The sequence below is a fragment of the Calonectris borealis genome, chromosome 8, assembly GCF_964195595.1.
Source record: "Calonectris borealis chromosome 8, bCalBor7.hap1.2, whole genome shotgun sequence".
NCBI lineage: Eukaryota > Metazoa > Chordata > Aves > Procellariiformes > Procellariidae > Calonectris > Calonectris borealis.
Window position 1 is genome coordinate 25905141 of NC_134319.1, and position 13097 is coordinate 25918237.

The 13097-nt window shown below is 43.5% G+C and overlaps 1 protein-coding gene across 2 annotated transcripts in view; it reads left to right on the forward strand.

The window, feature by feature from the left end:
* The first annotated feature begins 2047 nt into the window (after positions 1–2047).
* Positions 2048–13097, forward strand: part of DENND1B (DENN domain containing 1B) — a 165664-nt gene continuing 154614 nt past the window's right edge. For both annotated transcript variants that reach the window (XM_075156553.1, XM_075156554.1), the window contains exons 1-2: positions 2048–2221; positions 4916–4980. In XM_075156553.1, the coding sequence (XP_075012654.1) occupies positions 2205–2221; positions 4916–4980 (82 nt within the window). In that variant the 5' untranslated portion in view covers positions 2048–2204. The remainder of the gene's footprint in view (positions 2222–4915; positions 4981–13097) is intronic.

Genomic DNA, 13097 nt, shown 5'->3' on the forward strand with positions numbered 1-13097 from the left:
GCACAGTAGATCACCCCGACAGGCCGCCAGACTACTCTTCTGTCTGTAAAAGTGGCAAGCATCAGCAGCTTAAGAGAAGAGAGAAACAAACTCACAGTAGTCTTATAAAATATTTAGTATAATCCAAAACACAGATTTACTGAAATGCTGAAACACAGCAATTTTTTTTCACTTTCTGGTACACTTCAAATGGAATTTTTCCACAAATAAAACGTCTCAATATTTGGATAATCATCCAATCCAAATTCAGTCTTGCTAAACTACTGGCCATTTTTTTCAGCAACGAGATTCAAATTCTGTGTCCTTTACAATACATACGGGGGGAGAGATGGAGGATGGAAGGGAGGTGGAGACAGATGTGCAGACAAGATTGTGATCTTCTGCCTCCCCACGCGCGCTTTCTCGTGTACCCAGCTTTACTTGCTGCTGCTGCTGAAGCCCTTTCGGTTCTGCAACATCCCTGCGTGCAGGATGCAGGCAGCCTGCCCCGGGTGCTGCAGCGGAGCAGCTCTGGGCGGCTGCAGGAGGGTCCCTGCCTTGCTCTTCCCACCGCCGTGGGTGGAGCAGGGACGGGCATCGCTCCCCCTCTCTCCTGGCCCTTGAGTCCAGACTGATCCTAACAGAGAAGTTAAACGTAACAGCGGGCGAGTTAAAGCTGCCTGCTTCAAGGGCCTCTCGTGGTATAAAAAACTAGACATTAGATGATTTTTTCTAAAAAAACCCTGAGCTACATGAAGTGTGTGGTTATGCGTGAAAGATACAAAGCCCCAAACAATTTAATTTACTTCAGTGGGAGTTGCAAATACTGGCTGTTAAAACACAGCCAAGAATCATTGGAAAATGAAGGCCGGGAAAGTAAGTACTTGAAAACCAAGAAAATCCCAAAGCTAAGGTTTCTGCCGCAACATTCAGTCGTTTTCGCTGCACATCTATACGTTTTATTGTTATTTAATCTATATCCTGTGAGGTGTGTAGGATGTGTAATGAAGCCAAAACTATATTGCTTTGGAAAAGTTAGTATTTGTAATTTCCTGACTTTTGAATGTTTGATTTTTCAGCCTCAGTAATGCACTAATGCTGTTTTATGTGTTTAATATATAATTGGCTTGAATTTTTTTAACTGTTAATACGATGATTAGTTTCTGGAGGAAGAGCGAAAAGAATGATGTTTTTTCTTTGGCCCAGTACCGCAGAATCTATTTTATGCATTTTTTCATGGCAATGATACTATGCTGGTGAGGGAAACTTGGTGTAGGTGGGAACTTGGCTGCTCAGAGCCTCTCAGATGAGTGAGACTTGGAAGCCTCTCAAGGACGGTGTTGTGTTTTCTTCCTTTCCAAACTCGCTGGAAGCACTCGAGGGTATAAAGCTTTTTACGTGTGTTTACGGGACGATGCGTTTACTCCAGTGCTTTCCCCTACTGCACCACTTCTTAAGCAGTTTGGGAGACTGTTTGTTTAGCACTCGATAAAAATAAAAGCTCAACAGACTACCGCAGGTTAAATTAACACTTACGACCTTTAGTATGAAAAGCTCCACTTTCCTGCTGTGCACGAAGAATGTAAAAGGGCCGGTAAGACGCAGAAGTTAACAAGCCGGCCGGACTCATCGGAGGCGCTTACTTGGCCGCGGGTGAGGGTGTCCGTGAGGTAAAACATGACGGCCGCCGACCCCGCCGCACCTGTGCGCTGCCCTACCCCACCCACCAGGGGCCTCCGCCCGCGCCCGGGCCGGCACCCGGGAAGGGGCCGCGGCCGCCCCGGGCCAGGCCTGGCGCAGCAGCGCTCCCCGGGCCCAGCGCACCTGCCGCGGCGGGCAGGGGCTGCACGCCGCCCCTGGCGGGGGCAGGCCCCGCGGCCCCCCGCCGCCTCCCGCTCGCCCCCTGGCCCTCCCCCGCCGGGCTCAGGTGACACCGGCCCCGGCGGCTCCCCGGGCCGCCGCGGAGCTTCCTGGTTCCCAGAAGGTGCCGGAGCGACCGCAACAGGAACTGAGAGACGGGGGGAGGAGGCGGTGCCGCCGCTCCACTGCAGTCGCGGCCCGAGCCGGGGGAGCGGAGCAGCCATGGGCCGCCGCCCGCCGCCGCCGCGCTGAGCCGCCCCCGCCGCCGAAGGCAGAGGGGCCGGCGCTGCCCCCTCGCCCCTGCCGGGCGGGGCGCTTCTCCCTGGGGGGCGCTGGAGCAGCCGCTGGGGGCCCGCGATGTGACCATGGACAGCAGGTTCAAGTGAGTGGGGGGGCGGCCGGCGAGGGGCCGTGGCGGGGCTGTCAGGAGCGGCGGGCCGCGCTGAGCTCCGCGGCGGGCAGGCAGCGAGTAGGCCTCGCAGCCGCCGGGGCGGCAGGGAGGGAGGGGAGGAGGGGGAGACCACCCGGCGGGAGCGTGCGAGGGGCCGGGTGCGCCGCGGTCGCTGAGTGACAGCGGGGCGGGCGGGAGGCAGTGGGGCCGGGAGCGGGCGCTGCGCGCCGGGCCGGGGCGAGGCGGGACCCGCGGCGCCCCCCGCCCCGGCCCGGGGCGGCGGGAGGGGGAGGAGGCGGCGGCAGCGCCGCCGGCCGCTCCCCCGCCCCTCGCCGCCTCCCGGCCCGCCGGCCGCCCCAGCGCGCCTGCCCGGACATGGCCCTCCCGCCGCTGTGGGGGGAACGCGCTCCTGCGGCCGCCGGCCGCGCCGGGCCGGAGGCATCGGTGCCGGGGAGCGGCGCCCGGCAGGGCGCGGGGGCGGGCGGAGCGGTGCCTGCTCTCTGTCGGCCTGTGGCCGGTGAAAGGGGGTCGTGAAATGGTGGCAGCTTGCTCCCGAGGCGCTCGGCCGGCGTGGCGGGAGCGCGGCCGCAGCCCGCGGGCCCACCCCACTGCCTCGGTAGCCGGAGCTCCTCAGGCCTGGGCAGTACCGCTTCCCGCAGCGACCCGCCTGCGGCAGCTGGCGGGCTGAGGTTTGTGACATTAATCTCTCCAGTAATTACAAACCTTCTTTTTGCCATTATGGTACGGCAGGTGCAAGAGAGATTTTTAGGTGTCTGGGAGCACTGCTATGCGGCCTCACCCATCGGAAGCCAACAAGATGTTGAACACGGGTTTCAGGAATTGACAAAAATCTCTGTGTAAATGTATGATGAATAAGCAGGCTGCTATCGGGTAGCTGTAAAGGAGATGAGAGACAGTCTGACAATTCTCAGATTAGTTTGACACATTTTTGACACTTCTAAGCGTAGTGGGATGTGAAGAGTAAACTTAGAAACATTTTTCTGCAAAAGCAGATTTAGAGTAGTATAGTGAAAGACGGAAGGCAGTGTTACTTCAAAGAGCTTTCTTCATGAGGGTAATTCAGCTAGGAGTTGAGTTAGAAGCCCTCATTTGGTGTTTGTAACACTTTAACCAATTCACATTAAAACCCAGCATTGCGTAGTCTGGGTTTTCGGAGGAAGAGGAAGGGGAAAACGGCCTGAGAGTATCAACCCAGTGCCTGAGCTAGAGTAATGTCACTTCTTTTAAAGGCAGGATTTCTGTGGTTTGCTTTCCTAGGTGGCTCAACGAAGCCAAGCCTTATCAGTTTCATTCTGAACCCGCTCGCCAGCCAGAGGAACAGTGGATGGACTTTAATAGCAGAAATCCTAGATTTAGGCTGTTGTAACTCCGAGCAGAATTTGATCTCCTACACACAGGATCAGTAGATTTGCTCAACTAAATGCTTTAAAATATGATGCAAGGAAAGATTGTGATACGGGCGGGTTATGTCTCCATAACCTGAATTAGACTATAATTGCATATCTCAGTGGATGATGGTGCTGAGGTCAATGAAAGCATGTACTGAATCAATTAATTTGTGACAGCTGAAATTTTCCCCAGCTCAGCCTTTGGATTTCATTCAAAACTTTCTTTAAAGAAATAACAGTGTTAATTTGCTGGATGCTTTATTTGAAGCATTCTAGAAGCCTGGAACCAAGTCTTGGATTTTTTTATTTGCCTAAAACTCCAGCTGACTTCAGTGGGAGTTCAAGAAGGGAGTTCAAGTGTGAGCCTTTTATGTGGTTAAATAGATAATTGATATGGGTGCAGTTATACCACTTGTTTTTAATATAAATAGCAGTGTGCTTGGTAGGCAGGGAGAGGTGGGTGGTATGGTAATGGCATTTAGAACTGTTTTAATAAATATTTAGTTTAGGATTAGGTTGAGTGTTAATTACTATTAGCATATGCAGTTCATTATTATCAGGTGTGTATTTACTGGGGAGGTGAAAGAGGCATTGGCCATCACACAGAGCTGGCCATGATGGCTGCTGCAGATACGGAGGCTCCATCTTCCCATCTTCCTGGCTAGGTCGGGATTGCGTCTATCCTTAGTTACTGCATGAATGTTTTCTCACTGAATCATGCCTGAGATTCAGCCTTTAAAGCCAAAGTCGACGATCAATATCATGTGAAAGAGGAAGCTAAGTGATTCCTCAGCCTTATGGTGGTAATCATGTGCATTTAAAGGGTAGTGGCTAAATTCCTGGAATTAAAATGGAAGTCTAATGATGGGCTATTCCTATTAAGAAATAAACTGTAGCTTTAGAAAAGGCTGCCTATGACTCCATTAGTATGTTTCAGATTGATTAATAAGGATTTTAGTAGCACTTTTTTTCCAGCTATTAGGTGTGGTATAAGGGAGTGATTTCAAAGCTCTTTGGTGTATAAGGCAGTGACAGTATCACTTAAATAAATCACACAGTTCAGCTTGTTTATCTTCCTTATTCTTTTTTAAGGCTGTACAGGGAAATGTGACTTTTTGGTTCTTCCTTAGAACTAATCTGATTTCTAATTTTATTTTAATGAAATTTTAATTTATTTTACTTTTATTCTGTACAAATAGAATGGAAAAGATATAACACAGTAGAAACACTATCTGAAACATATACGTGATTAATCAATTGTGTTTGCTTCTTCTAGGGAAAATCCAGAACGTACCTTTGATTTGGTACTGAAAGTAAAATGCCAAGCATCTGAAAACGAAGGTAATACACCGTGCCTATTGATATTTATTTATAGAAATGAGAGGTGGAAAAAAAAAGTTTTCATCCTGATCTAGTGTCATTTTATGTTTTGAATTGCTGTTGGATTGGGATTGTATTAGAAAGTGAATATGGTTATTTTATTGCCTTTTAAAATCTATTAGTGTGTTAATTCATAGTTGTCGTGGGTTTTTATTGTTATATTTTCATTTTGGCTATTGTAAAAATATTTTTGTTCTGAGAGAAATACTTGCACAGCTTGACTTGAAATGCATCCTCTACAGTTCTTAAGTCTTAAAATGTTGATTTTGTATAAGATTTCGTTTTAGCAGAACAGTTGACTGCTGTCTCTCAGTGGAATGTTAATTTTGATCAGTGTGATAGAGAGAAAGTAAGTTCTTTTCTGAACAACAGAAAAAGACTTTCTTTTTAGCTGATGTTTGGCAGCTGCTTTGGTTTGGTACATGATACAAACAGCAATGAGTGATGACTTGAGCTTATATTAGCCACATTTTTTTAATTTCAGCCAGCGTTTCTTTAAGTGGTGTCACGGGTATGTGCCTAATAGGTTTACGAAAAACATTTTTGTTGAAGCTAAACAATTGTAGTTCTTTAGGTCTTTTCCTGATAATCCCAACAGGCTTTTCTGTACCTGTTGTGCTTTTTTTTTTTTTTACTTTTCTTTTTTTTCCTCTTCATAAGATTGTTCATTTAGTTGTGGAATGACGTCTTGGTCCTGGTGCCATCCTTGGGTATGTTCACTTTTTTTGTGACCAGCCAGTGTCCTTTGGTTTATTGCCTGCTCTTTTGATTTGCTGTTGGTACATAGAATCATAGAATCATTAAGGTTGGAAAAGACCTCTAAGATCATCGTGTCCAACCGTCAACCCAACACACCATGCCCACTACACCATGTCCCTAAGTGCCTCATCTACACGTCTTTTAAATACCTCCAGGGATGGTGACTCCACCACTTCCCTGGGCAGCCTGTTCCAAGGCCTGACCACTCTTTCAGTAAAGAAATTTCTCCTAATGTCCAATCTAAACCTCCCTTGGCGCAACTTGAGGCCATTTCCTCTTGTCCTATCGCTTGTTCCTTGGGAGAAGAGACCAACACCCACCTCGCTACAACCTCCTTTCAGGCAGTTGTAGAGCGCGATGAGGTCTCCCCTCAGCCTCCTCTTCTCCAGACTAAACAACCCCAGTTCCCTCAGCCGCTCCTCACAAGACTTGTGCTCCAGGCCCTTCACCAGCTTCGTTGCCCTCCTCTGGACACGCTCCAGCACCTCCATGTCCTTCTTGTAGTGAGGGGCCCAAAACTGAACACAGTATTTGAGGTGCGGCCACGAGGTACAGTCACGGTTTGGGCAATCAGATGGGCTTTCCTAACTCTCTGATCATTGTTGTGGTTTGTATCATGGCACATTTTACCTTCTGTTCTCTCCCTTTTGCAGTTTTTACCTTAGTAATTTTGTAGATGATGTCTATGAACCGTGCTTAGCTACTTCTGATCTGTTCCTCCTTGCATTGTGCATTTAGTCTCTGCCTTCACCTGACATCCCTTCCTGGGGGCCCGTTCACATCTCGGCTTAGGCCCAGCTTCAACCTGCAGATTTTATTCTCTTTCTTCCTTTCCCTCCTGAGAGCTAGACTGTTGATAATCCTTTCAGATCTTCATCTTGAAATCTTGAAAAATGTGGGGTTTTTTCTTCTGTGATCAGAACGTGGATCCATATCCTTTTAATTCCTTTTATCTCCCTTTTGACTTCTGATTTTTGTTTTGCATCTTTCTGCCTCTGCTGCCATAAGAAACCACTTCTCGTTACGGGCAGCTGTGTGAATGACCACCTACGCCTGATTCTGGTTGTAGTCACTTCCCCTGCCTCCCTCGGTGGGCATTTCGTGCTGTTCGTCAGTTGTCCTCTGTGGAGAGCAGCGTCTTTAAGAAATCTGTGTATCTCCTTGAACCGTGACCTGAGTTGATGTGGAGACTGTATTTGTGACTGTATTGTGGGTGCATCCTCTTCTATTCCACCTTTTGCTATCATCCCTTCTACCCCGTGTGGGCTCAGTTGCTCTTTGTCTATGGGGTGGCCAAAGACAGAAGGGAGGTCTGATTCCGGTAGCGTTGGAGTCTGCGGCGTGTGACCGGCGAGGGTTCTTGGGGTGTTTCAGCTGGCCTGGAGGTTGTGTTGATTCTTGCATGAGTCCGCAGATCAGCACAAAAGCACAGTCCCCTTTTACCAATCAAATTGTGCTAGCTGAATATTCCGGTTACCGTCCTGCTGTACTTCGTGACCCATCTGGGATTCGTTTTAATTTCTTTCATATTCTGTCTAATTCGGATAACAAACTCACTCCAGTGAGGGCCTGACATCATATTTACATATGGTATTATGAGCACAGTGATGTATCAAATTAATATATCTGAATGTTAAAGTTATTTAAAGGAAATTCACAAGGGACAAAAGTGTATTGTCTTCACTGCCGCTTTAGAAATGGAGCACAAGGCTTGTCATGCTAAACAGGGAGCTTTCAAGGTTGGTTTATTATAAGGCCTAACAAATTTGACAGTTACCCTGTATTGTAGGTCTTGCCTTTAAATAGATTTTCATGCTAGGATAATCTTTTGAATATATCATACTTGAAAACGTGATCCATTCACCTGTTTCTTTGCTCATGCCTCTTTCTTTCTTATGAAAGAGATTTGTGTTTAAATAGGGGCTTTCTCCCTCGCATCCCATCTGCTCCTTTTACTTGATCCTGAAGCTATGTCAGGGCTGAATTTGTGACATCACTGTCACCAGTGTTGCCGTGGAAATATCACAGCCACAAAATTATGATCTCCCTGCATGAGTGAGCAGCGGGAGAAGCCGACTTAGGAGAGAGGAGGACCTTAATGTGACCCATGTACCTTTAAACTTTTTCTTTTCAAGCTTTGCTGTAGTGTGCATTCTCCTGCATTTTAATTTCCCTTGTGCGAGCATGTAACTGTTCTAACGAATAAAAATTGAGGTAGCCCTACTGCATGTGTCGCTATTAGTAAGATGATGTTTTTAGGAGGACGCTATATGCCTGCAGCAGTGTGACATGATGAAAAATTTTGCTGTTAAAATTATTATGCTTTTGGAAAAGTATTTTTAGGTAACTTCTTAATTATAGCATAGCTCTCAAGGAATGTTAATTTTTTGGATCTGACAATGTCCTAGGGCTCTTCCAGCTATAAAAGATCTTACATACATGAAATGCAGCAAGGTTCATATGTATTATGAAATTTGTTCTTAAATCATTCCACTAATTATTTCGAACATTGTTTTCTACTCAATGTAAACACCTAAGAGGTTTCATGTAGGTTAATACAAATTTATCGCTTCATGTATGGTAGGTAGCTCCTGAATTGGTTACAGGCTCAGTTGTGCTAGCATGTCTTTAATTAGAGCTGGATCAAAATTTTGTTTTCCCATTGGATACCTGGCTTTTGTGATTTAAGAGTAGCTTGCATACTTGAATACTTATTTCTTAATACTGTGTTCTTGACTGAGTAGATCATCCTTTTGGCTGCTCTCTCACTTTCTCTCCATTGTGAACTACAGGAGTGTACAGTAGGATTGCTACAATAGTGATCTTCTAACCCTTTTCTCATTTTTGGGGCAGGAGAGAAAAAAGGGTACTCTTTACGTAAATATTCTTATAATTGAGCACTCCATTGAACTAATAGCATGAATTGTAACATTTTTTGCTGTTGCTGACAAGCTTTTTTTATTTTTGACTCACGTTATGTTAAAAAAAATAAATCTTCTATTTCTTAGAGGGCTTAGTGCCTACTCTTAGCACAAAACAAGACATGGTTCCCTCAACAATTTAGAATATATTGCTTACTGTATTTTCAGAGTAAATGATGCTTTTGGTATTATACTACGCCTAAGACTTTACATTGGCAGTTGCATTTCAGCTGTATTTAATTAGACAGTTGAGGCATATATTCCCAAAGAGGAGGAGAAATCCTTTAGGACCAAAATCAGATTGTAGCCCATGTCGTAACTTCCAATCCTTTGCAGCACGGTCGAGATGGTAAGCATCAATTAACATGATATGTTGAAACATAGTAATTAGTTAGTGTGACAACTTTTTCTTGGGAAAATTCATAAGGCGATTTTCGCAAAACTTTAAGATGAATTAACTTCTGTTCACCAGAGTTTGCTAAGTGACTGGGAGATGAGGGCTAAGCTATTCTAACAGCCCGCTATTTGTTAATTGTGAATTTGGCTTGCAGTGTCAGTGGCACCTTATAGCAAAAGGTTTTACATTGCCTCCCAGGCAGTTGCAGATTTTTGTAATTCTTTCCTGTGTCACTCCTTAATGAACAAGCAAACAAAAGAAATAGCAAAAATGTGTGCCCATACGAACATACACATATATATGTTTGAACTTTAGATTTTGTTTAAATGTGCAAAAATAAAGTTGGTAATTTAACTCATTCTATAAACTGTGCGTCCTATATTGATTTTATTAAAACTGGATTGCAGAGGCCAGACACAAAAGGTAATGCAAATATAGCAGCTAGCAGTAGAAAGGCAATGTGCAACAACTTCTGTGAACACAAGATCTTCAGCATTTCTGTCCACAGTTTCCCAAGAAGAAGATGACTAAGATTGGTTTCAGTTTGTGTGGTTAAGAGAGTGCTGTTTGCTACACCTTCATTTTCTTTGATTATAGCACATACGAAAAGCAACAAAAAGGCTCCACGGAGTGTGCAGGTAGATCCAGGAAATGCAACCACTGAATGTCGTGGTTTGGGTCTAGGACTGCTTTAGTCCTGACTGTTCAAGTGTTACTTGAAAACCCCTTTGAAATAGCTGTTCATTTTCTGTTCAAGCAAAGAAAATTGTTTGAACAAGGCTTAAAGTTTTACTGCTTTGTCTCTATTTCCTCTTTAAATGCTAGGAAGCCTTCTATAGCTCTAGGGCTAGATGTATGATTTTCAGAGATGATGTTTAATAGGTTGTGTTGAATTGCTTGAATAACTCCTGTAGTTTATCTTGCTTGTGCCAGAATGATAATAAATCTTAGTGATGCATGATCTCTAAATTATTTTTCTTTAAAGGGTCTTCTTTTCATTAAATTTTCAAGGAAAAGCCATGAAAACCGGTTTAATTGTGTATTGGTGGAGTTAAGAACTATATGAATTAAGTCCAGGAATTAGGCCAGAAATGCAAAATTCTTTGTATGAGGTTTGATTGTGGTCTGTAAGGTACTAAAAAGATATGTAGTTCCAAGAAGGTTCCAATTCTGAAAAAAAGGTTAATGCAGTTGGTAGTTCTGTCCATGGGTAACCTGTCTAGCTTTAGTAGGGTTTTGATTAAGAGTCTTCCAAAGTTGCTTTCAGGATTGTGGTCAGAGCAAGCACTATTTTTTCTTCTTTTTTTTTTCTTCACTGTAGAGAGCTGTTTATTAACCACAGACTCTGAGCCTCTGGGTGTGACGTGCTGATCAGATAACTCTTTTCCTCTGAGGTACTTTTTTTTTTTTGCAGAGCATCACTTGAACCTGATTAAAAAAGATAATTCTATCAGTGTAATACATGAAGAAGTCTGCAGGATTTTTTTAAGAGCAATTAAAACTTTTGATGTAATCTTTATATACTGCCAACTTTTTTCACTGTTGGTTTTAACTGGAAAGATACTAAATAAGTACTGGCCTACAGAAAGTTAGGTTTCTCTAACTTTTTAAAGCACGCTGTGTTCTTCAGGTGACTATGAAGAGCAACTATATATTGCTGTGAACTAGATAAGCTTTCTTAGAAATCTCATATTTATTTGTAGATTTTTAGTCTCAAAATCTGTATTACCATATTAGAATTTATTTTACACCAATATAAAGTTAAAGATGCTTTTTCACTTTGTACAATGCCATTTCAGAACATGGGCCATCTGATTATAGTCTTAGATGCAGTTTTTGTATATAAAAAAAAAACCCTTTCTTTCCATACTTCTCTGAAGTTTCATTATGCTTAACTAATATCCCGCCCCAACTCATTAACTCATATGTTGTTATTTAGGTTAGTGGTGCTTCTCCGTAATGGTTTCTTGTTTTTCCTGTTGAAATTTTCAAATGGTGGTACCTAAAAAGCTTGGAAGAGGTCATTTAATCTAGCCTGGTTTCTCTACAGGATTATTAATTGATTAGGAGCACAATATTTCACAGTCCTTTGTTGAGGATTATATAAATGTTTTGAGGGCAAAAGCAGGTAGTGCCTAAGATTGTGCATCACTTTCGTCCTTTTTAACAAAACCAAGGAATATAAGCCAGAGTTTGGCCGATGCTCTCTCATGTACGAGCACCAAGCATACCTGTAAGTCCTTCATAAATTATAATCTTTTGTATAACTCTAAACCCTCCAGTTGTATCTAAATGAATGTTTTCATTATATTCAAATTTCTTTCATTTAATTGGAAAGCTCCTCAGGGTATGAACAATGTCTTCTGTGTGTTTGGACTGTCATTAGCAAAGAGTGGGTGTTGGAGAATTATGAACAACAAAAACAATTAAGGCAACTATGATTTTGCATCTGAGATAAAGATGGGCATTTTGATGCTTTTTACCTTTTTCTTTCGTTCTCCAGAGACTGAGAAGTGGAGGGTAGTCACTCCAGCTTTCACAGATGCAAAAATGTGGAGGAAACTGTTGCTGCTTTTCAGTGCATCGTTTCCTACAGATTTTTTTTTTTCACCAACCTACAGAGATTCTTGGATGTGTGTGTAATTTGGAGGTGGGTGCAGATATGAGTGTGTAGGAGGGGGAAGGGTAAGAGCTGCTGGAAAAACAGGTCAAGGAAGCCCTTTCTCCTATCTCCCCTGCATTCTTCACCGAGGAGAAGAGACCTCGGTGGGGAGGGATGACCCTACTCCCCAGCAGCCAGAGGACAGTCCTGGAGGAGCGGCGGGCTCTGCTCTGCTCCAGAGATTCCAGCTGTAGTATGTGGGGGCAGGCGCGGTGGTATCAATGCTGCTAGAGATTAATTACTCCCCTGCAGGCATTTGCCCAACTGTGTCATTTTTTCATGTAACGCCATATGCCACTTTCAGCAGTGTGATCGGGTTTTGGGCAGTGAAATTAAAAGGGAAAAACTTGATGAGTTAACTAATACAAATATTAACTTGTTATAAAAAGAATTTTGTATAAAATTCAGTAGAATGAACATACTAGTATTAATATAACTAAATAGAAGCCGAAAACTGTATTGTGTAATGTAGTCAATCAGTATGAAAGCTGACGTTCCTGTGCTTTTTTCAAATTTAATTTTAGTTTCGTTTTAGTACTCAACTGTTTGAGATGGCTGCCTGGGGGATAGTTTGCGGGCTTTTAAATTGCTTGCATTCAGAAGTGTTAAGAGTTTGCATATTTTTCTAAGCTAATGTCAGCATGCTGCTGCCCTCCCACACACTGAACAGTCCATCTTACACAGAGGTTTATCGTTCTTTAAGGAGATATGTCATGCTGCTAGCTCTCTTCGTATATACTTTAATGGCTTGTCTTTCATGTACGGAGGATTTAAAATCTGCTTAAAAAGATTTGAAAAGGGGTTAAACTTTCAAGGTTTAAAATGCTTTTTGCAAAGCCCTAAGACACTTCTCTCTCTAGCACTTACTTGAAGAGGCTGAAGTGTAGGGTTTCCTGTCTGGTTCACAGAAACAGTCTTTTTAATTCTTTTTCCTTTGCCACTGGTGATATTATCTGGGGATGCAGATACATGTAGATGCACATGCTCATCGTATAACTGTTGGGGTAGATACTTCTGTTTGTAAATAAAATAAAACATGATCAGGGCTACGAAGGGAAGAGTTATATAACTGTTCATGAAGGGCTTAAAAACTCCTGAAGCCAAAATATGTTTTCCCAGTAAAGTGCTATTGTTAATTCCTTAAAATAATTTTGTGTAGTACGAGCACTGCTTTGCAACTGTGTTAAGAATCTGTTTTTTTCGTGGTAGGCTGACATGTGATAACTCCAAGATCCAGGTAAAAACATGGTATTTACAGGCACATATTTAGGATGGAAGATCCACAGTGACTGACAGATAAAATACTAAAATGCTGAAAACGTTGACTTCTTATATTTGC